Source organism: Emys orbicularis, chromosome 16, assembly GCF_028017835.1.
Source record: "Emys orbicularis isolate rEmyOrb1 chromosome 16, rEmyOrb1.hap1, whole genome shotgun sequence".
Classification (NCBI taxonomy): Eukaryota; Metazoa; Chordata; order Testudines; family Emydidae; genus Emys; species Emys orbicularis.
The window spans coordinates 1,345,854-1,370,366 of NC_088698.1; the positions used below are offsets into that span (position 1 = coordinate 1,345,854).

At 47.7% G+C, this 24,513-nt stretch overlaps 1 protein-coding gene across 1 annotated transcript in view; it reads right to left on the minus strand.

Annotated features, from left to right (window-relative positions):
• MTMR3 (myotubularin related protein 3) overlaps positions 1-24,513 on the minus strand; it is a 161,298-nt gene that overhangs the window by 90,368 nt on the left and 46,417 nt on the right. The window contains exons 5-6 of the mRNA XM_065417640.1: positions 23,279-23,359; positions 18,866-18,955 (exon numbers count right to left, since the gene is read on the minus strand). Of these exons, the coding sequence (XP_065273712.1) occupies positions 18,866-18,955; positions 23,279-23,281 (93 nt within the window). The 5' untranslated portion in view covers positions 23,282-23,359. The remainder of the gene's footprint in view (positions 1-18,865; positions 18,956-23,278; positions 23,360-24,513) is intronic.

Genomic DNA, 24,513 nt, shown 5'->3' on the forward strand with positions numbered 1-24,513 from the left:
GAGAAACACAAACAACTGTCACACAGAATGGCCCCCTCAAGGATTGAACTCAAAACCCTGAGTTTAGCAGGCTGTTGATTTCACGGAGGGAGGGGGGAACAAATGAATACAAAACAAATCTGGTCTATTTCTTGTTTTGATCCACTCCATCTATCTTTTACATCTTAGGCTGGCAACAGACGGTGCAGTACGGCTCCAAGCCATCGTCATCGCCTGGGTGCTCGGCAGAAGATGCTGCATTATGACTGCTAGCCATCGTCATCTCCTGGCTGCTCGCCAGAACATGGGAATGACCTGGCTGAGTCACTCCCATGTCTGCCGAGGTGCCCCTGACCGACCTCACCGAGGTCGGCTAAAAGAGCACCCAGGAGTATGATGATGATGGCTACCAGGCATAATGCACCTTCTGCTGCCAAAAGGCAATGAGCTGCTGCTGTGTAGCAATGCAGTCCCACGTCTGCCAGCACCCAGGAGACATACGGTGACGGTCAGCTGAGGGGGCTCCATGCTTGCCGTGGTATGGCGTCTGCACAGGTAACCCTGGAAAAAAGGCGCGAAACGATTGTCTGCCATTGCTTTCACGGAGGGAGGGAGGGAGAGGGGGGCCTGACGACATGTACCCAGAACCACCCGCGACAATGTTTTTTGCCCCATCAGGCATTGGGATCTCAACCCAGAATTCCAATGGGCAGGGGAGACTGTGGGAACTATGGGATAGCTACCCACAGTGCAACACTCCGGAAGTCGACGCTAGCCTCGGTACTATGGATGCACACCGCCGAATTAATGTGCTTAGTGTGGACGCATGCACTCGACTTTATACAATCTGTTGCCAAAAATCGAATTCTGTAAAATCGGAGTAATTTCGTAGTGTAGACATACCCTGAGAGGGGAAATTATAACAGTTTTTAAGTACATAAAAGGTTGTTACAAGGAGGAGGGAGAAAAATTGTTCTTTTTAACCTCTGAGGATAGGACAGCAGGGGAGGTTTAGGTTGGACGTTAGGAAAAACTTCCTGTCAGGGTGGTTAAGCACTGGAATAAATTGCCTAGGTAAGTTGTAAAATCTCCATCATTGGAGATTTTTAAGAGCAGGTTAGACAAATACCTGTCAGGGATGGTCTAGATAATACTTAGTCCTGCCATGAGTGCAGGGGACTGGACTAGATGACCTCTCAAGATCTCATCCAGTCCTATGATTCTATGATTCTGTTGCACATGCACCCCATGTGTGTAAGACTGAAATCTTTTGGAAGAGCAATGTCCATTGGGGCCATGCCTGCACCCTGAATGCTCTCTGGAAGCATAAATGGAGGGGCAGCCACAACTGCCTTTCGATTTGTTCACTAAAATAGAACTCAGGGAATACAGGACTCCACAGTAACAAGGAAGGAGGGCAGGTCATAGAATGCATGTGAGCAAGGAACTGTTATTTTGTCTTTGAGAGATTGTCCAAATGAATTCCACTTCTGGTGACTTACAAGTAGGCATGTCCTGATGACGGCTACTCAATCTACTGAAACAATAACTGTAAGACAGCTTTGTCAAAAAAGATATCAGATCTGGAGTTTTCTACCCAGGAGTAGTGCTGAAAGAAAATAGGAACTGAATTCCAGGCAGCTGCTCAACCCAGCTCAGATATTAGAATGTCTCTTGGAGAAGCTGCTTGAGCTCTGGTGGAATAGGCCCTGATCTGTGTACGTGAATCCAAACACACTGTCATATAGCAATTTCCAATACAGAACAAAACCCATTTAGTCTTGGTGTGGATATAAGCTGACCTTTCATCCTATCAGCAAAGGTCAGAAGCAGGCTAGAATTCCTGAATGATCTTGTTGTCAGAAGAGTCCTGACAATAACTAAGTGGTGTAGTTTAGCTTCCCTTTGATTAGCATGAGACTAGGGAAAGAAAACTGGCAGGTGGATAACTTGATTCAGGTGAAAATCTGAGACAACTTTAGGCAAGAACCTTGGGTGATGTTTACAGTCACCTTGTCCTTATGGAATACTCCATATGATGATCCTGTGAGGGACTGTGTCACTCCTATTCTTCTGGCTGAAGTTCTAGCCACTAAGGGTATGCCTATACTGTATTTTAAAACCCATGGCATCAAGACTCAGGCCCAGGTCTACAGACTCAGGCTCATGCTACAGTGCTAAAACCACCTGTGTAGATGTTGAGGCTCGGGTTCTGAAGCCCAGGTACGGGTTGGATTTCACATCTGAGGCTGTGTTGACTGGCTCATCAGGTCTACATACCAAAATTGCCTGGACCAGGTCTATCATTATCATCAGAGCTGCTTCCTGCCAGAGCTTCCTCAGAACCCTCAGTATCAATGGAATGGCGGGGTACGCATACATGAGTTCTGGCGTCCAAGAGAAGAGGAAGGCATCAGACAGAGAGCCTGAGCTGTTTCCCCCACCCCAGAACAGAACATCAGACACTTCTTGTTTTGATCTGTGGCACAGGTCTACCCTTGGGCGTCTCCATTTGCAGAAGATGGTTCTGGTTCGCTGAGGGACTCTAAAAGGGAAGAGACTCAACCGCGGGGGCCTCTGGGAAACATGACCCCGGGGTCGGAGTATATGTAGCTGTGTGCTTATGCCCACTCCCCTCCCGCCCACGGACCGTGCTCCCCTCCCCCCATCTGTCAGCAGCGAACCAGCTGAGCGGCGAACAGCAGAGGCTAACAGAGGGAGTTTGCCTGGGAGCTGTCCGAGAGGAGGTACGCTAAGTGCTGCATTAGGGGGGCTGTGTTGGTGGGCCTTGAGTGGGCCTGACTGGTATATAAGGGCAGTCAGCAGCGAACCAGCTGAGCGGCGAACAGCAGAGGCTAACAGAGGGAGTTTGCCTGGGGAGAGCTCACTGAGGCTTTCATCTGCAGGTTTCTCTGAGTAGTTCCTGCAACAGCTGAGGAAGCTCTTAAGAGGAAGGTGATATGGAAGGTGAGCGATCAGCTGTTGTAACCTGCACAGGTTGTGCCATGTTTGTCTTTCTTCCACAGGACAGAAGCGACTTTGTCTGTACAAAGTGCAAGCTAGTCTCCATATTGGAAGAGAAGGTTCGAGGTCTGGAGAAACGAGTATCGACTCTGCGTTGCATAAGGGAAAATGAAGATTTCCTGGACAGACGTCAGGAGATGCTTCTACGGCCACAATGTTCTGAAGATTCAGAGCAGGCGCAGCAGGGACAGACGGATGATGAAGAAGTTTGGCAGCATGTGACCTCCACAAGGAGAAAGAGGAGCGTCCATGTACCAGCAATGGAGATACAGGTGAGCAATCGTTTCCATGTTCTCTCTACAGGTACTAATGCGGAGAGTGGAGTAGATGACCCATCTGAGGGAAGGGACCAAAAGGAGACTCCACCGATTGGAAGGCAAAAGATGCACTGTCCTAGGGATGGGGGTTCCACGACCACCACTCCAAAGAGGAGGAGGGTGGTGGGGGTCGGGGACTCCCTCCTTAGGGGGACTGAGTCATCTATCTGCCGCCCCGACCGGGAAAAACGAGAGGTCTGCTGCTTGCCAGGAGCTAGGATACACGATGTGACGGAGAGACTGCCGAGACTCATCAAGACCTCGGATCGCTACCCCTTCCTGCTTCTCCACGTGGGCACCAATGATACTGCCAAGAATGACCTTGAGTGGATCACTGCAGACTACGTGGCTCTGGGAAGAAGGATAAAGGAGTTTGAGGTGCAAGTGGTGTTCTCGTCCATCCTCCCTGTGCAAGAAAAAGGCCTGGGTAGAGACCGTCGAATCGTGGAAGTCAACGAATGGCTACGCAGGTGGTGTCGGAGAGAAGGCTTTGGATTCTTCGACCATGGGATGGTGTTCCAAGAAGGAGGAGTGCTGGGCAGGGACGGGCTCCACCTAACGAAGAGAGGGAAGAGCATCTTCGCCAGCAGGCTGGCTAACCTAGTGAGGAGGGCTTTAAACTAGGTTCACCGGGGGAAGGAGACCAAAGCCCTGAGGTAAGTGGGGAAATGGGATCCTGGGAGGAAGCACAAGCAGGAGAGCGCAAGAGGGGAGGACTCCTGTCTCATATTGAGAAAGAGGGACGATCAATGAGTTATCTTAAGTGCCTATACACAAATGCAAGAAGCCTGGGAAACAAGCAGGGAGAACTGGAAGTCCTGGCACAGTCAGGGAACTATGATGCGATTGGAATAACAGAGACTTGGTGGGATAACTCACATGACTGGAGTACTATCCTGGATGGATATAAACTGTTCAGGAAGGACAGGCAGGGCAGAAAAGGTGGGGGAGTTGCGTTGTATGTAAGAGAGGAGTATGACTGCTCAGAGCTCCGGTATGAAACTGCAGAAAAACCTGAGTGTCTCTGGATAAAGTTGAGAAGTGTGAGCAACAAGGGTGATGTCGTGGTCGGAGTCTGCTATAGACCACCAGACCAGGGGGATGAAGTGGACGAGGCTTTCTTCTGGCAACTAGCAGAAGTTGCTAGATCGCAGGCCCTGGTTCTCATGGGAGACTTTAATCACCCTGATATCTGCTGGGAGAGCAATACAGCGGTGCACAGACAATCCAGGAAGTTTTTGGAAAGTGTAGGGGACAATTTCCTGGTGCAAGTGCTGGAGGAACCAACTAGGGGCAGAGCTTTCCTTGACCTGCTGCTCACAAACAGGGAAGAATTAGTAGGGGAAGCAAAAGTGGATGGGAACCTGGGAGGCAGTGACCATGAGATGGTCGAGTTCAGGATCCTGACACAAGGAAGAAAGGAGAGCAGCAGAATACGGACCCTGGACTTCAGAAAAGCAGACTTTGACTCCCTCAGGGAACAGATGGGCAGGATCCCCTGGGAGAATAACATGAAGGGCAAAGGGGTCCAGGAGAGCTGGCTGTATTTTAAAGAATCCTTATTGCGGTTGCAGGAACAAACCATCCCGATATGTAGAAAGAATAGTAAATATGGCAGGCGACCAGCTTGGCTAAACAGTGAAATCCTTGCTGATCTTAAACACAAAAAAGAAGCTTACAAGAAGTGGAAGCTTGGACAAATGACCAGGAAGGAGTATAAAAATATTGCTCAGGCATGCAGGAGTGAAATCAGGAAGGCCAAATCACACTTGGAGTTGCAGCTAGCAAGAGATGTTAAGAGTAACAAGAAGGGTTTCTTCAGGTATGTTAGCAACAAGAAGAAAGTCAAGGAAAGTGTGGGACCCTTACTGAATGAGGGAGGCAACCTAGTGACTGAGGATGTGGAAAAAGCTAATGTACTCAATGATTTTTTTGCCTCTGTCTTCACAGCTCCCAGACTGCTGCAATGGGCAGCACAATATGGGGAGAAGGTGACCAGCCCTCTGTGGAGAAAGAAGTGGTTCGGGACTATTTAGAAAAACTGGACGTACACAAGTCCATGGGGCCGGATGCGCTGCATCCGAGGGTGCTAAAGGAGTTGGCGGATGAGATTGCAAAGCCATTAGCCATTATTTTTGAAAACTCATGGTGATCGGGGGAGGTCCCGGATGACTGGAAAAAGGCTAATGTAGTGCCCATCTTTAAAAAAGGGAAGAAGGAGGATCCGGGGAACTACAGGCCAGTCAGCCTCACCTCAGTCCCTGGAAAAATCATGGAGCAGGTCCTCAAGGAATCAATTATGAAACACTTAGAGGAGAGGAAAGTGATCAGGAACAGTCAGCATGGATTCACCAAGGGGAAGTCGTGCCTGACTAACCTAATTGCCTTCTATGATGAGATAACTGGCTCTGTGGATGAGGGGAAAGCAGTGGATGTGTTATTCCTTGACTTTAGCAAAGCTTTTGATACGGTCTCCCACAGTATTCTTGCTGCCAAGTTAAAGAAGTATGGGCTGGATGAATGGACTGTAAGGTGGATAGAAAGCTGGCTAGATCGTCGGGCTCAACGGGTAGTGATCAATGGCTCCATGTCTAGTTGGCAGCCAGTTTCAAGCGGAGTGCCCCAAGGGTCGGTCCTGGGGCCGGTTTTGTTTAATATCTTCATTAATGATCTGGAGGATGGAGTGGACTGCACTCTCAGCAAGTTTGCCGATGACACTAAACTAGGAGGCGTGGTAGATACACTAGAGGGTAGGGATCGGATACAGAGGGACCTAGACAAATTAGAGGATTGGGCCAAAAGAAACCTGATGAGGTTCAACAAGGACAAGTGCAGAGTCCTGCACTTAGGACGGAAGAATCCCATGCACAGCTATAGACTAGGAACCGAATGGCTAGGTAGCAGTTCTGCAGAAAAGGACCTAGGGGTCACAGTGGACGAGAAGCTGGATATGAGTCAACAGTGTGCTCTTGTTGCCAAGAAGGCTAACGGCATTTTGGGCTGTATAAGTAGGGGCATTGCCAGCAGATCGAGGGACGTGATCGTTCCCCTTTATTCGACATTGGTGAGGCCTCATCTGGAGTACTTTGTCCAGTTTTGGGCCCCACACTACAAGAAGGATTTGGAAAAATTGGAAAGAGTCCAGCGGAGGGCAACAAAAATGATTAGGGGTCTGGAGCACATGACTTATGAGGAGAAGCTGAGGGAACTGGGATTGTTTAGTCTCAAGAAGAGAAGAATGAGGGGGGATTTGATAGCAGCCTACAACTACCTGAAGGGGGGTTCCAAAGAGGATGGAACTCGGCTGTTCTCAATGGTGGCAGATGACAGAACAAGGAGCAATGGTCTCAAGTTGCAGTGGGGGAGGTCTAGGTTGGATATTAGGAAACACTATTTCACTAGGAGGGTGGTGAAGCACTGGAATGCGTTACCTAGGGAGGTGGTGGAGTCTCCTTCCTTGGAGGTTTTTAAGGCCCGGCTTGACAAAGCCCTGGCTGGGATGATTTAGTTGGGAATTGGTCCTGCTTTGAGCAGGGGGTTGGACTAGATGACCTCCTGAGGTCCCTTCCAACCCTGATATTCTATGATTCTAAGATGTCTTGTAGAATGGAGTTCCTGGTCTACAATTCATCATTGTCTAATGCAGCGGTTCTCAAACTGTGGGTCGTGACCCCAAAGTGGGTCGTGACCCCATTTTAATGCAGTCGCCAGGGCCAGCATTAGACTTGCTGGGACCTGGGGCTGAAGTTGAAGCCCAAGCTCCACCCTCACCCAGGGCGGCGGGACTTGGGCTGCAGCCCCCTCTCCCCTTACTCGGGATGGCAGGGCTCGGGCTCCGCACCTCCCCACGCCGGGTCATGTAGTAACTTTGTTGTCAGAAGAGGGTCCCAATGCAATGAAGTTTGAGAACTTCTGATCTAATGAGCGGATCTTCTAGGGAGTTCTGTAGGCCTAGAAAGTGAAGGGATACCAGTGTGACTTGATGGCTGATGCACCAGTCCCAAAGAACTGCTTCCTAGCAGAGAGGTAAGGAGCATGCTCCCCCTCATTGTTGATGAAGTACACTGCTGTAGCATTGTCAATCAGTATTTGTATGGTGATTCCTCAAAGTAGGGATAGGAACGCTATGCATGCTAGGTGAACAGCTCGTAGTTCCAGGACTTTTATGAAGAGATTCATTTCTTGAGGGACCAAAGAATCCAGATAAGCTCTCTATTCAAGAGAGGATGTGTCTGTCACCAGCATCTTGGTGGGGAAAAGCAATGAGAATGAACACTGTTATTCAAAAATATTCTGCTTTTAAGGGCATAGGGCACAGGTGCATCAGAAATGGAATACATACAGAAAATCACTTGATGAAGAATATCTTATTACTTGTAAAACAAGCACACATTGTTACAAACAGGTAATGGGCAGCCAGACCTAGTAGTCAGAACCAGAGTCTGCAGTCACATGACAGTAGTCAAGAATCGGCTGGGTCAGGATATCTGGAGATCAGAAGCAGGAGAGAAACTGGAGATCAGACCCACAAGACAGGAACAAGAGTCAGACCAGGTCAAGATAGCAGGGGGTTAAAGGCAGCAGACAAACTGGAGGTCAGAAACCACAAGTCAGATGCCAGGAGTCATGCTGGGTCAGAATGCCAGGAAATCAAGTCAGGGGAGCAGGGACAGGAGAAGGGAGCAGGAAGCACACAGTCCAGAGCAGGGTGAAGCCCAGCTGTTCAGACAGCTTCTTGTTCCTGCTGCTGGCTTAAGTAGGGCCAGTGGGCCAATCAGCCGTTCTGGGACTCTGCCAATCGAGCCTCAGGGGCAGAGCCTCACACTGGGGTTGGGCTTCATGGGTCTCAGGTAAGCTATTACCAGCTGGATGGAGGGCTGGAACATGGCTGCTCCCATAAACTTTGCAGCCCTGGGCTCAAGACCCATGGATCATGACACACATATGCTCACCAAATCACTAAGACGCAGTGGATCTAATTTACCTCAATTTCAGTAAGGCATTTGATACGGTTCCACATGGGGAATTATTAGCTAAATTGGAAAAGATGGGGATCAATATGAAAATTGAAAGGTGGATAAGGAACTGGTTAAAGGGGAGACTACAACAGGTCATACTGAAAGGTGAACTGTCAGGCTGGAAGGAGGTTACTAGTGGAGTTCCTCAGGGATCGGTTTTGGGACCAATCTTATTTAATCTTTTTATTACTGACCTTGGCACAAAAAGTGGGAATGTGCTAATAAAGTTTGCAGCTGACACGAAGCTGGGAGGTATTGCCAATACAGAGAGGGACCAGGATATCCTACAGGAAGATCTGGATGACCTTGTAAACTGGAGTAATAGTAATAGGATGTAATTTAATAGTGAAAAGTGCAAGGTCATGCATTTAGAGATTAACAACAAGAATTTTTGTTACAAACTGGGGATGCATCACTTGGAAGTAACAGAGGAGGAGAAGGACCTCGGAGTACTGGTTGATCACAAGATGACTATGAGTCGCCAATGTGATATGGCCATGAAAAAAGCTAATGCGGCCTTGGGATGCATCAGATGAGGTATTTCCAGTAGAGATAAGGAGGTGTTAGTACCACTATACAAGGCACTGGTGAGACCTCATCTGGAATATTGTGTGCAGTTCTGGTCTCCCATGTTTAAGAAGGATGAATTCAAACTGGAACAGGTACAGAGAAGGGCTACTAGGATGATCCGAGGAATGGAAAACCTGTCTTATGAAAGGAGACTCAAAGAGCTTGGCTTGTTTAGCCTAACCAAAAGAAGGCTGAGGGGAGATATGATTGCTTTCTATAAATACATCAGAGGGATAAATACCAGGGAGGGAGAGGAATTATTTAAGCTCAGTACCAATGTGGACACAAGAACAAATGGATATAAACTGGCCATCAGGAAGTTTAGACTTGAAATTAGAAGAAGATTTCTAACCATCAGAGGAGTGAAGTTCTGGAATAGCCTGCCAAGGGGAGCAGTGGAGGCAAAAGACATATCTGGCTTCAAGACTAAGCTTAATAAATTTATGGAGGGTATGGTATGATGGGATAGCCTAATTTTGGCAATTAATTGATCTTTGACTATTAGCGGTAAATATGCCCAATGGCCTATGATGGGACACTAGATGGGGTGGGATCTGAGTTACTACAGATAATTCTTTCTTGGGTGTCTGGCTGGTGAGTCTTGCCCACATGCTCAGGGTTTAGCTGATCGCCATATTTGGGGTCGGGAAGGAATTTTCCTCCAGGGCAGATTGGCAGAGGCCCTGGAGGTTTTTCGCCTTCCTCTGCAGCGTGGGGCACAGGTCTCTTGCTGGAGGATTCTCTGCACCTTGAGATCTTTAAACCACGATTTGAGGACTTCAATGACTCAGGCATAGATTAGGGGTTTGTTACAGGCGTGGGTGGGTGAGATTCTGTGGCCTGCGTTGTGCAGGAGGTCAGACTAGAAGATCATAATGGTCCCTTCTGACTTTAAAGTCTATGAGTCTATAAGACAGTAAACATGGGACAACCCCAATGTCTTTTTTACAGTCACTTTTCAGAGTAGAATGACATTTTAGGCTGAAAAGTGTTAGATTTGTTTGCTTATGAGTAACTACAAAAATAAATGAACTAAAATATCCAAATTTGGCATACATTTTTCTGATTGAAACACACAGCAAACTCTTTCAACCCCCGCCCTCCTTCTCCCCAACAAAAAAAGAAGAGAAGGTTACTCACCTTGCAGTAACTGAGGTTCTTCAGGATGTGTGTCCTTGTGGGTGCTCCACTCCATGTGATGGTGCATCCCGGTGCCGTTGATCGGACATCTTCGGTAGCAGTGCCTGGTCGGGACGCATGCGCTCAGCTGCTGTCTCACGGCGTCATTAGGGTCTGCCTGAGCGCGCGCGTCCCGCACCCCCCTCAGTTCCTTCTCTACCGTAGAGTTGTCTGATTACTACTCCAAAGTAGAGGGGGGGAGGGTGAGTAGCGGAGCACCCACATCTCGAAGAACTTCAGTTACTGCAAGGTGAGTAACCTTCTCTTCTTCTTCGAGTGCTGTCCCTATGAGTGCTCCACTCCAGGTGAATGTGAAGCAGTACCCACTATGGTTGGTCGGATTTTGGAGTTGTGGCAGTGATAATGGTAGACAGTACTGTGTGGCCTACTATGGTGTCTGCCATGGTATCCTGTGTGATAGCATAATGTTTGGCGAATGTGTGGTCAGATATCCACATGGCCGCCTTGCATACGTCGGTAATAGGTACGTTGTCGAGGAATGCAACGGATGTTGACATCACCCGAGTAGCGTGAGTTCCGATGTCCTCGAGCATTCTGAGTCTGGTAGCAGGATCTGATGCAGTCAGAGATCCACTTGGAGAGTTGTTGCTTAGAGATAGCAGCACCCTTTGATCTCTCAGTAGTGGACACAAATAACCAAGGGGATTTACAGAATGCCTTAGTTCTGTCTAGATAAAATGCAACTGCCCGTCTGACGTCGAGGGTATGTAATGCCGCTTCCTGTGGAGTCTTGTGAGGTTTAGGATGGAATGCAGGTAAGTGTATTGGCTGATTGAGGTGGAAGGTGGACACCACCTTGGGGAGGAATTTGGAGTGAGGTCACATTGTAACCTTGTCTTTAGAGAAAATCGTGTAGGGAGGGTAGGCCATCAGGTCACTTATTTCACCGACCCTTCTCGATGATGTTATGGCAACCAAGAAAGCTACTTTCATAGGCATGTGGAGCATGGATGAGGTAGCCAGGGGCTCAAAGGGAGGTTTCATAAGACCTCGGAGAACTAGGTTGAGATTCCAGGAGGCTGCTGGTGGGTGAATCTCAGGGTAGAGATTTTGCAGGCCCGTGAGGAAGCGTTTTATGGTGGGGTGGGCAAAAAATGAATATCCGTACAGCGGATCATGGAAGGGGGTGAGAGCTGCGAAGTGTACTCTGATAGAACTGAGCGAAAGCCCGTCCTGTTTTAGTTTTAAAAGGTAGTTTAAGATGTCAGGGAGGGTTGCGGTCTGAGGTGTCAAGCATCTGTGGAAGCAACAAATGGAGAAGCATTTCAACTTTTGCAGGTAAGTCTTACGAGTGGAGTCTCCTTTACTGTGCAGGAGGACATACTGGACCTGCTCCGAACAGGCAAATTTGTGGGTTTGAAACCATGAAGGAACCACACCATCAGATGGAGTTTCTGGAGCTGCGGCTGGAGAAGCCGACCGTTGTCCTGGGAGAGCAGATTTGGTCTGTTGGGGAGAGTCCTTGGAGGACGGATGGACATGAGCAGCAGGTAAGGATACCATGTGTGTCTGGGCCAAGCTGGGGAAATAAGTATGACCCTGGCCTTGTCCTCTCTGATCTTGCGTAGAACGCTGTGTATCAGTGGGATTGGCGGAAAAGCGTACATGAGGGATTTGTTCCACGGAATGAGGAACGAATCCCCTAGGGATGCGGTCTCGAGTCCCACTCTGGAGCAAAATAGATGGCATTTGTGTTTCTGAGTTGTGGCAAACAGGTCTATCGCTAGGGTGCCCCTGTGGGAGAAGAGCTGTCGTAGTATCGTAGGATGCAATTCTCATTCGTGTTCCTCGGAGAAGTGTCTGCTGAGTGTGTCGGCGGTAGTGTGGCGACACCCAGGCAGGTAGGAAGCGGTGATTTCTATGTGATGTTCTATGCACCAATTCCATAACCAGATGGCTTCTGTGCATAGGGAGTGCAATCATGCTCCCCCCTGCCTGTTGATACATGCTCCCCCCTGCCTGAGGAAACAAATAAGGGCAGAGCTCTTCTTGACCTGCTGCTCACAAACAGGGAAGAATTAGTAGGGGAAGCAAAAGTGGATGGGAACCTGGGAGGCAGTGCCATGAGATGGTCGAGTTCAGGATCCTGACACAAGGAAGAAAGGAGAGCAGCAAAATACTGAACATCAGAAAAGCAGACTTGGACTCCCTCAGGGAACTGATGGGCAGGATCCCCTGGAAGAATAACATCAGGGGGAAAGGAGTCCAAGAGAGCTGGCTGTATTTTAAAGAATCCTTATTGAGGTTGCAGGAACAAACCATCCCGATGTGTAGAAAGAGTAGTAAATATGGCAGGCGACCAGCTTGGCTTAACAGTGAAATCCTTTCTGATCTTAAACACAAAAATGATGCTTACAAGAAGTAGAAGATTGGACAAATGACCAGGGAGGAGTATAAAAATATTGCTCAGGCATGCAGGAGTGAAATCAGGAAGGCCAAATCACACTTGGAGTTGCAGCTAGCAAGAGATGTTAAGAGTAACAAGAATGGTTTCTACAGGTATGTTAACAACAAGAAAGTCAAGGAAAATGTGGGCCCCTTACTGAATGGGGGAGGCAACCTAGTGACAGAGGATGTGGAAAAAACTAATGTACTCAATGCTTTTTTTGCCTCTGTCTTCACGAACAAGGTCAGCTCTCAGACTACTGCACTGGGCAGCACGGTATGGGGACGAGGTAAACAGCCGTCTGTGGAGAAAGAAGTGGTTCAGGACTATTTAGAAAAGCTGGATGAGCACAAGTCCATGGGGCCGGATGCCCTGCATCCTAGAGTGCTAAAGGAGTTGGTGGATGTGATTGCAGAGTCATTGGCCATTATCTTTGAAAACTCATGGCGATCGGGCGAGGTCCCGGATGATTGGAAAAAGGCTAATGTAGTGCCCATCTTTAAAAAAGGGAAGGAGGAGGATCTGGGGAACTACAGACCAGTCAGCCTCACCTCAGTCCCTGGAAATATCATGGAGCAGGTCCTCAAGGAATCAATTTTGAAGCACTTAGAGGAGAGGAAAGTGATCAGGAACAGTCAGCACAGATTCACCAAGGGCAGGTGATGCCTGACTAACCTAACTGCCTTCTATGACGAGATAACTGGCTCTGTGGATGAGGGGAAAGCTGTGGACATGTTATTCCTTGACTTTAGCAAAGCTTTTGATACGGTCTCCCACAATATTCTTGCCAGCAAGTTAAAGAAATATGGGCTGGATGAATGGACTGTAAGGTGGATAGAAAGCTGGCTAGATCATCGGGCTCAACAGGTAGTGATCAATGGCTCCATGTCTAGTTGGCAGCCGGTATCAAGCGGAGTGCCCCAAAAGTCGGTCCTGGGGCCGGTTTTGATCAATATCTTCATTAATGATCTGGAGGATGGCGTGGACTGCACCCTCAGCAAGTTTGCAGATGACACTAAACTGAGAGGAGTGGTAGATATGCTGGAGGGTAGGGATAGGATACAGAGGGACCTAGACAAATTAGAGGATTAGGCCAAAAGAAATCTGATGAAGTTCAACAAGGACAAGTGCAGAGTCCTGCACTTAGGATGGAAGAATCCCATGCACTGCTATAGAGTAGGGACCAAGTGGCTAGGCAGCAGTTCTGCAGAAAAGGACCTAGGGGTTACAGTGGACGAGAAGCTGGATATGAGTCGACAGTGTGCCCTTGTTGCCAAGAATGCTAACGGCATTTTGGGCTGTATAAGTAGGAGCATTGCCAGCAGATCGAGGGATGTGATCATTCCCCTCTATTTGGTGTTGGTGAGGCCTTGAATTTCTGTACACGTACAAATTTCTTCAGTCGGAGTAGGTCTAATATAGGTCTCCATCCCTCGCCTTTCTTTTGGGTCAGAAAGTAGTGGGAGTAGAACACTTTTCCCCGATGTTGTGTTGGTACAGGTTCCACTGCACCTAGCTGTAGAAGATGAGCCACTTCTACGTGAAGTAGGTGCTCATTAGAGGAGTCCCTGAAGAGGGATGGGGAAGGGGGAAGGGTGGGCAGGCAGGATATGAAAGGGATGGAGTAAACTGACTTAACTATTTCCAGGACCCACCGGTACTGTGTGACCTGTTGCCAGACATGGTGGAAAACTTGGAGACAGTGGTCAAATGGGCAAATAGGTGGCGGAGTCAAGGGGTGATCGTGCAGACCACCGACCAACACTTCAAAATTGCTGTTTGTTTCCCGATGGGTGGAAGATAGCTGGTTGTGCATGGTTTTGTCTGCGCCTAGAAGGTCAGTTGCGGTTCCTCCCAATATCATATGGTCTGGGCTGGGGCCAGTGATATTGTTGTGCGCATACTGTTGTCTCCTGGGGAGGGACAGGTATATGCCCAGTGTGCTCAGGGTGGCTCTAGAGTCTTTCATAGTGTGAAGGACTTCATCGTTTTTTTTAGAAAAAAGGTTATCTTTGTCAAAGGAAAGGTACTCCACTTTGTTCTGCAGATCTTTGGGGATACCGGATGCAGACGGCCAGGAAGACCTGCGCATCACCACCACAGTTGCGGTAGTGCAGGCTGCTGTGTCCACCATGCCCAGGGATGTTTGTAGCACTGTCCTGGACACCAACTGACCTTCGACAAGGACTGACTTAAAGTCCGCTCTCCTGGCCTCTGGGATATGGGAGGCAAAATCAAAGAGCTTGTTGTAGTTGTAATCATAGCTTGCGAGGAGGGTGGGGTAATTTGCAATTCTAAATTGCAAAGTGGAGGAGGTATAAACCTTGCGGCCCAGGAGGTCAAGCCGTTTGAGGCCCTTGTCTTGCGGGGTGGGCCGGTATTGTGGCTGTTTTGTCCTGTGTGTCACTGCATCCACTACAAGAGAGTTTGGTTGTGGGTAGGAAAATAAGAAATCTACATCTTTAGCGGGAACATAATATTTACGTTCAGCCTTTTTGCATGTTGGTGGGATAGCGGCAGGGGTCTGCCAAAGAGTATCAGCTGGTTCTAGGAGGACTTTGTTTATGGGTAGCGCGATCCTTGAGGGCACAGAGGGGTGGAGGATTTTGAGGAGTCTGTTGTGTCTCCTGGACTTCCTCCAAAGGAATGTCCTGGCTGAGTGCCACCCTCTTGAAAAGTTTCTGGAATTGCTTAAAGTCGTCCACATTTTGTGGAGGTAGAGGCATGAGGGCTCCATCTACAGCTGTTGGAGTCGGTGAATCAGGGAAGGGTTCATAGCCCACCTGCTCAGGAGGGGGTTCAGGAGCTCTAGATGTAGATGGAGCTAGAGATAGACGCGCAGAACGGGCTTGCAGTCTGGTGGAAGGGCCACAAGGAGGAGTGGCAGCAGGAGCCGACCAAGGGTACCACTGAGGCCAAGGCATAGTGTAAGAAAAGTGAGGTCCCGCCCACGGGGGACAAAGTAGGGAAACTGAGGCTGGTTCTTGTGAGGTGCCATGCCTTGAGATATATATGGCTCCGGTGGAGGAGGAGAATCAGGCAGGGAGAACTCTGCCTGCTGCTGCATGTTGTTCTCACTGTCAGTGAAGGTGGCAAGAGCGGCTGTTCAAACAGTGAGCGTTGTGTGTCAAGGAGTGGAGAGTCAGGCACAGGGGCCACGGAGATATCAACTTGATGCAAAAATTGTTGCTACTCCATGGGCTGTGGTCCTGCGGGGCACGAAGTGTGAGCGGAAGCTCGCAGTGATTTTTGTTTCGCTTTCATGGGTGCTGCAGGCCATTTATAGGCACCCTGCAGGGGGTCCGCGTCTCCTGCGGGGGTGATGGGCAGACTCGGTGCCGACGTTCTTGTCAGCACTGCCGGTACCAGGTCTATCTTCGGTGCCGACGGGACCGGTGCCAAGGAGAGCTTCCCGCTGTAGGAAGTCGGGTCCCTGCTTTTGCGCTCCGCATGAGCCGCGGCTGAGGTGCTGCGGTGGTTGGAGGTGCCTGCTTTTGGCGCTGTCAGCACCGAGAGTAAAGATCTCACAGGAGACCCCTTTACCCTTTTGAAAGTCTCTGTGCAGAGACCTTGGGGCTTCCTGCCTCTTCACTTGAGAGGGTGAAGCCGCGCTCCCGATCGATTCAGACCTAGCAGGGGAGCGTGAGCGAGAGGGTTTAACTTGTGCCTGTCTCCATAGGCGGTTGCAGAGATTTCTCCATCAGGAGCATTTTTAGCCGCAAGTCCCTGTCATGACGAGCCCTGGTTTTCAGGCTGGTACAATGGTGACACTTAGCGGGGAAGTGTGTGTCACCGAGGCGTTTCGAGTGTCCGTCAAGACTGCGGCATAGGCTCCTTGCAGGAGTGGCATTTCTTAAAGCCCGGGGACCCCGGAATCATTGAACTATTATTGCCTGGGGGGAGAGTCTCAACAGGAGACAAACGTGGGAGAAAAAGGGTTTTTTTTTGTTTGGTTGGGTTTTTTTAAACTAACGAACTATTCTAAAGGAAGGGAGAGCACTGGAATATTTCTATCTAACTATTTCTATATCTTTTTACTTATTTGCTTCAGTGACCAGGGAAGAGGTTCAGCACTGCCCTGAGTCCCATCTTCAGCTGAGGACGGTTGAGAAGGAACTAAGGGGGAGTGCAAGATGCGCACGCTCAGGCAGACCCTAACACCGCCGCGAGACAGCAGCTGAGCACGTGCATCCCGACCAGGCACTGCTACCGAAGATCTCCGGTCAACGGCACCAGGACGCACCGTCACCTGGAATGGAGCACCCACAGGGACAGAACTCGAAGAAGAACCGGTCTTATTATCAAGCACAGCAGAAAATTGGAAGTAAGAAAAAATATATATACAAATCCTGTGGTTTCAGGACTTCTTGAGATTCTTCAAATTCTAAACTTTCATTTTAAAAATTAAGCGTTTGCCTTTTTTCACTGTAAACTTGTAAAATCATCTGCTCTTGCTCCTTTTACCTAGCCTTGGTGAAAATTATACTTATGGGTTTATAACAAAAAACAAAGTTGCACGGATTTAACTAAAGGTGTGATTTTGGGGGCTGTGGTGGATAATCAGCTGAACATGAGTCCCAGTGTGACGCTGTGGCCAAAAGAGCTAATACAATCCTTAGATGCATAAACAGGGGAATCTCAAGTAGGAGTAGAGAGGTTATTTTACCTCTATATTTGGCACTGATAGAATACTGTGTCCAGTTCTGGTAGACACAATTCAAGAAGAATTTTGATAAATTGCAGCAGGTTCAGAGAAGAGTCACAAGAATGATTAAAGGATTAGAAAACATGCCTTATAGTGATAGACTCAAGGAGCTCAATCAATTTAGCTTAACAAAGAGAAAGTTAAGGGGTGACTTGATTACAGTCTACAAGTACAAGTAACAAATATTTAATAATGGGCTTTTCAATCGAGCAGAGAAAAGTATAACACAATCTAATGACTGGAAGTTGAAGCTAGACAAATTCAGACTAAAAATAAGGCAAAAAAAAAATGTTAACAGTGAGCGTAATTAACCACTGGAACAAATTACCAAGGGTCCTGATGGATTCTCCATTACTAATAATTTTTAAATGAAGTTCAGATGTTTTCCCAAAAGCTCTGCTCTAGAAATTAATTTGGGGAAGTTCTATGGCCTTTGTTATACAGGAGGTCAGACTAGATGATAACAATGGTCTCTTCTGGCCTTGGAATCTGTGAATCGGGGTGAGGGATAGCTCAGTGGTTTGAGCATTGGCCTGCTAAACCCAGAGTTGTGAGTTCAATCCTTGAGGGGGGCACTCAGGGATCTGGGGCAAAAATCAGTACTTGGTCCTGCTAGTGAAAGCAGGGGGCTGGACTCAATGACCTTTCAGGATCCCTTCCAGTTCTATGAGATAGGTATATCTCCATATATTATATTATTATTATTATTTAATCTATGAATTTAAAATCTATTTAGTTAAGCCAGGGCAAAAGGCTGTGTGGAACACTTTTAAACTAGAGTAAAGATATTAGGAATAGGTTTAAGTTAAACTGAAATAAACCACTCTTAAACCAAAATAAGGCTACGTCTTCACTACGCGGGGGGGTCGATTTAAGATACGCAAATTCAGCTACACGAATAGCGTAGCTGAATTCAACGTATCCGAGCCGACTTACCCCTCTGTGAGGACGGCGGCAAATCGACCTCCACGGCTCCCCCGTTGACGGCGCTTACTCCTACCTGCGCTGGTAGAGTACAAGCGTCGATTCGGGGATCGATTGTCGCGTGACGCGATAATTCGATCCCCGAGAGATCGATTTCTACCCGCCGGTTCAGGCGGGTAGTGAAGACGTAGCCTAAGAGTGTCTACATGGGGCTTGCCACCAGCTTAACTAAATCAGTTTAAAAGCCAAGTAATGAAAACTCCTTACAACACTTTGTAGTCATAAAAATACAGTTTATGCATTGTAAGACTTTTTGTCTTACCAATAACAAAAATGGATAAAGAAATAATTCCAGCATTTCACATAAACAGTTCCTATTAAGAAATAAACCCTTTACTAGATTTGGGTGGAAGAGGAGAAATTAAAATTTCTAAGTGATTGAAAAGTCCCTGTGTAAGCTTAGTGAGCACTGGCTATAATTTTCAGAAACTCTAAGGAAACCCTTTGGACACCACAAGGCATGATCTCTCTGTCTGGCACAGTTATATACTTCAAAAGAAAAGATTTATTTTCTTAAACTATCATCTTCCCTATCACTGTATGGAACGTTGGATGAAACTTTTATGCCAGAGGCCAATTCAAACAGCTCAGCTGCTCTACTGTGTGATCTTGATTAGACTGAGCAATAACAGATCTGCACATCTTTCAGTGCAGTAAAGGCAAAGAGTGGTCCAGTGACTACCTGAAGATTCTCATCCTCTCGGATCAGCTGCTTCCTGGGAAAGATCTGATTAGCCTGGATGCATTCAAGGCTGTGCTGAGTCTCTTCATCCTAGAAACAAAACTTTACAGTTAATTTCAACACTGTTACCCATTCACAGCAGACCTCTCCATTGACAGAAGGCATGAAGAGTTCCCAGTGACCAATGAAAGATTTAGGCACGATGAACTATTACGAGAATTCAGCTACCAGTGACCCACAGAAGTGACATCATAGTTGCAATTTTACAATACTAGTGGCCCACAACTTTGCAATGTAAAACACAGATTTGGGACCTCTTTCCTTTGTTAAACACAAAAACATGAAGCAAAGTATTTCCCTTTCAATTTTAAATGCAGTTTTTAAGAAATTGTAGCAAGGGGGCGTGCTCTCCCTCCCTGACAGGTGGGGAGAGAACCAGGACCACTCCCTGGTGTGCAGAACCGGGATATCAGCGGCCACCCCGCTGGACGCAGAGGGGTGGGACAGGAACCGGAACTATAAAAGGCCGTCCCTCTAGCTCAGTTGGGGCAGAGCTGCCAGAGGAGCAGGACGTCTCTTCCCCCCCGCAGACACGCCCTGGAGCCTGGACCTGATAAAGGCTGCTACAGCGCCAGAGACCTGGAGGGACTGCCGGAGCTGCCAGACACTGGGGAGCTGTTGGGCTGCCACTCGTCATTTACTCCAGCGAGATCAACGACAACCCCGGAACCCAGGTACCCTCGAACTGGGAGTGTAGGAAGGAGCCCAGGGAAGCTGAATAGGGTTCGGCTGGGTTACTGACTGCAAGCCAGCCAGCATGGAGAAAAGCCTGTTGAGAGTCTTTGGGTTTAGGGATGAGAGCAACAAGGGTGATGTCGTGGTGGGCGTGTGCTATAGACCACCAGATCAGAAGTATGAGGTAGATGAGGCTTTCTTCAGACAACTGAAGTTTCCAGATCACAGGCCCTGGTACTAATGGGAGACTTCAATCACCCTGACATCTGCTGGAAGAGCAATACAGCAATGCACAGACAATCCAGGAAGTTTTTGGAGAGTGTTGGGGACAACTTCCTGGTACAAGTGCTGGAGCAACCAATTAGGGACCTTGCTCCTCTTGACCTGCTGCTTACAAACAGGAAAGAATTGGTAGGGGAAGTAGAAGTGGGTGGCAACCTAGGCAGCAGTGACCATGAGATGGTTGAGTTCAGGATCCTCACAAAACGAAGAAAGGAGAGTAGCAAAATACAGACCCTGGACTTCAGAAAAGCAGACTTTGACTCCTTTAGGGAACTGATGGGCAGGATCCCCTGGGAAGCTAATATGAGGGGGCAAGGAGTCCAGGAGAGCCAGCTGTATTTTAAAGAAGCCTTAGTGAGGGCGCAGAAACATACCAACCCGAAGTGCAGAAAGAATAGGAAATATGGCAGGCGACCACCTTGGCTTAACAGTGAAATCGTTATCTCCAGACTGATTCTTGCCTGCATATTTCTACCTGCCTCTGGAAATTTCCATTACATGCATCTGACGAAGTGGGTATTCAACCACGAAAGCTTATGCTCCAATACATCTGTTAGTCTTTAAGGTGCCACAGGACTCTGTTGCTTTTTAGTGAAATCTTTGGTGAGCTTAAACTCAAAAAGGAAGCTTACAAGAAATGGAAATTTGAACAGATCACTAGGGAGGAGTATGAAAATATTGCTCAGGTATGCAGGGGTATAATCAGGAAGACCAAGGCACAATTGGAGTTGCAGCTAGCAAGGGATGTGAAGGGTAACAAGAAGGGTTTCTACAGGTATGTTAGCAACAAGAAGGTCAGGGAAAGTGTGGGACCCTTGCTGAATGGGGGAGGCACATGATGTGGAAAAAGCTGAAGTACTTAGCTCCAGACTGCTGCACTGGGCAACACAGTATGGGGAGGAGGTGAGCAGCCCTCAGTGGTCAAAGGACAGGTTAAGGACTATTTAGAAAAGCTGGATGTGCACAAGTCCATGGGTCCAGATCAAATGCATCCAAGGGTGCTGAAGGAGTTGGCTGATGTGATTGCAGAGCCATTTGACATTATATATGAAAATTCATGGCAATCAGGGGAGGTCCCGGACAATTGGAGAAAGGCAAATATAGTGCCTATATTTTAAAAAGGGAAGGAGGAGGATCCGGGGAACTACAGACCAGTCAGCCTCACTTCAGACCCCAGCAAAATCATGGAGCAAGTCCTCGAGGAATCCATTTTGAAGCACTTCGAGGAGAGGAAGGTGATCAGGAACAGTCAACATGGATTCACCAAAGGCAACTCATGCCTGATCAACCTGATTGCCTTCTATGATGAGATATCTGGCTCTGTGGATATGGGGAAAGCAGTGGATGTGATATATCTTGACTTTAGCAAAGCTTTTGATATGGTCTCCCACAGTATTCTTGCCAGCAAGTTAAAAAAGTATGGATTAAATGAATGGACTACAAGGTGGATAGAAAGCTGGCTAGATCATCGGGCTCAACGGGTAGTGATCAATGGCTCCATGTCTAGTTGGCAGCCGGTATCAAGCGGAGTGCCCCAAGGGTCGGACCTGGGGCCGGTTTTGTTCAACATCTTTATCAATGACCTGGATGATGGGATTAATTGCACCCTCAGCCATTTTGCAGATGACACTAAGCTAGGGGGAGAGATAGATAAGCTGGAGCGTAGGGATAGGGTCCAGAGTGACCCAGACAAATTGGAGGATTGGGCCAAAAGAAATCTGATGAGGTTCAACAAGGACAAGTGCAGAGTCCTACATTTAGGAAGGAAGACTCCAATGCACCGCTACAGGCTGTGGACCGACTGGCTAAGCAGCAGTTCTGCAGAAAAGGACCTGGGGATTACAGTGGACAAGAAGCTGGGTACGACTGTATTAATAGGAGCATTGCCACCAGATCGAGGGAAGTGATTATTCCCCTCTATTCGGCACTGGTGAGGCCACATCTGGAGTATTGGTCCTCCCACTACAGAAGGGATGTGGACAAATTGGAGAGAGTCCAGCGGAGGGCAACGAAAATTATTAGGGGGCTGGGGCACATGAGTTACAAGGAGAGACTGAGGGAACTGGGCTTATTTAGTCTGCAGAAGAGAAGAGTGAGTCGGGATTTGATAGCAGCCTTCAACTACCTGAAGGGGGGTTCCAAAGAGGATGGAGCTAGGCTGTTCTCAGTGGTGGCAAATGACAGAAGAAGCAGCAATGGCCTCTAGTTGCAGTGGGGGAGGTCTAGGTTGGATATTAGGAAACACTATTTCACTAGGAGGGTGGTGAAGCACTGGAATGGGTTACCTAGGGAGGGGGTGGAATCTCCGTCCTTAGAGGTTTTTAAGGCCTGGCTTGACAAAGCCCTGGCTGGGACGATTTATTTGGGGTTGGCCCTGCTTTGAGCAGGGAATTGGACTAGATGACCTCCTGAGGTCTCTTTCAACCCTAATCTTCTATGATTCTATGTTGCGTCTGTATTTCCCCACTGACGGACCACTCTGCTACTGTTGGGGCCCTGGGCTGGGACGCAGTGGAGTGGGTGGGCCTGAGTCCCCCTACCCCCTGCCACCCTACCTGCATTGGTCTGATGCCCGCCTGAGCTAGGACGCCGATGGTTTAGCTGGCTCTCCCATCAGAGAGCTAATCTCCCCTGAGACTGTTGTGCTGCTTTGCCTGACAGCAGGCCAGAGCCTCCTTACCTGACTGCTGCCCCACCCTGAGTGAGGACTCTGGGCTATAGACTTGCCGCCACCCGGCTCGACTGCGGGCCAGGCCCATTATATGTGTGCAGCCCCGCTCTGGCTGAGTGTCGGGGCCACCAGACCCAACTGATACCCAGCCTGGACTGAAGGCTAGGGCCTATTAACTGCTGGCTAATTCTCCCGGAACAGAGTCGCTCTAGGAGCATTGCAGCAAGGAGGCTTGGTCTCCCTCCCTGATAGGCGGGGAGAGAACCACGACCGCCTTACAGAAATTAACTCAGTCCTTATACTACACAAATCTGCACCTTTCCTGCACAATTTAAACAGCCTTGCTCTACACAGTAAAATTGCACTAGCAAATTAATTTCAAACAGCCTTGCAATAAATCTGACTTAAATGCCATGAACAGTACATGGCTAATTAATCTGAATTTGGATGGAAGAATACTGCCTTGGTTTATACGCCAGACTGCTGGCAGATGGTACACATGGAATAATGATGACGATCATCACAAAATTAAAACACAAATTGCTCAAAGATCAATAAAAAGGCAATGAAAACTATCTTTTCAGTTCAACCGGAAGCCTGGAGTGACATGTATGTCAGGTATTGAGAATAGTATCTCTTATTATCACACAGTACCAACTCTCTCATCCTTCTTGTGCTGCAGCCTGCTTTGTTTTGGTCAGTCCTGACAAAACCCATGTGCTTACCATGACAGGCCCAGGCTAGGAGGAGAAATCCTCGTCTTTGCTCACAACACTTTGAGGCTCTTCTTTCCGTAATAGTAAAAGCTGGAAAACAAAATGGCAAAGTGTAAATGTGAAGACAAATTCATTTTATCTTCTGGTGGCAAATAAATTATTTTAAATGCAAGTTAATTTTAAAGACCAAGACTCTAGTTAGAAGAAAACCCCAATTATACATCAATGAACAGATGAAGTCAATACAAACTAACTTGCCTTACAAGCACACACCATTATGAAATATGCCTGACTGCTTTAATGCATTCTCAATAATCACCAGTGAACAGACTGCCAGGAGAATAATAGTTGAATGTAACAATTATACTAATCTGTTTGTCTCATTTAAATTAAACATATGGCTTTCCAGGCTGCCCTGAGAACATTCCTGAGTCATTTGTAGATGCAGACTCTTCCCATCTATTTCTTATTTTTTTATACAAATATATTATGGATTTTCCTACCCACATCACAAAAAAGGATACAAGTAAATTACATTGAAAATATGTTCAGTGTTCAACAGTGTTGAAGCTCATCTGCCCTTACATTTATATTTGGAAGTTTCAGCACTGTGGTTGATGAAGGAAGCCATACTGAATTCACCAGCCCACAGAGACAATAATATTGCAATATCACTAATTGCACACTGTATATTGTACAGAATATTTATTGGGGGGGGAGACGGGACACCACAAAACAGCAGTGGATGCATGTATTTCAAAAGCAAAACACATTCCAGTATGCAAAAATGCCCAGAGACAAAGGAAAACCCAGACCTACTATCTCTGTTGCACCTAAATAGTCCCATTAATATCAGTAAAAACAACGAGGAGTCCTTGTGGTACCTCAGAGACTAACAAATGTATTTGTGCATAAGCTTTTGTGGGCTAAAACCCACTTCATCAGATGCATGGAGTGGAAAATACAGTAGGGAGGTATAAATACACAGCATATGAAAAGATGGTAGTTGCCGTACCAAGTGGGGGGTCAGTGCTAACGAGCCAATTCAATTAAGCTGGAAGTGGACTATTCTCAACAGTTGACAAGAAGGGTTGGAAATCACTTTTGTAGTACTAATGAGGCCAATGTAATCTACACAATCAGCAGGACTGCTATGGGTACCCGCATGGCCCCACAGTATGCCAACATTTTTATGGCTGACTTAGAACAATGCTTCCTCAGCTCTCGTCCCCTAACGCCCCTAC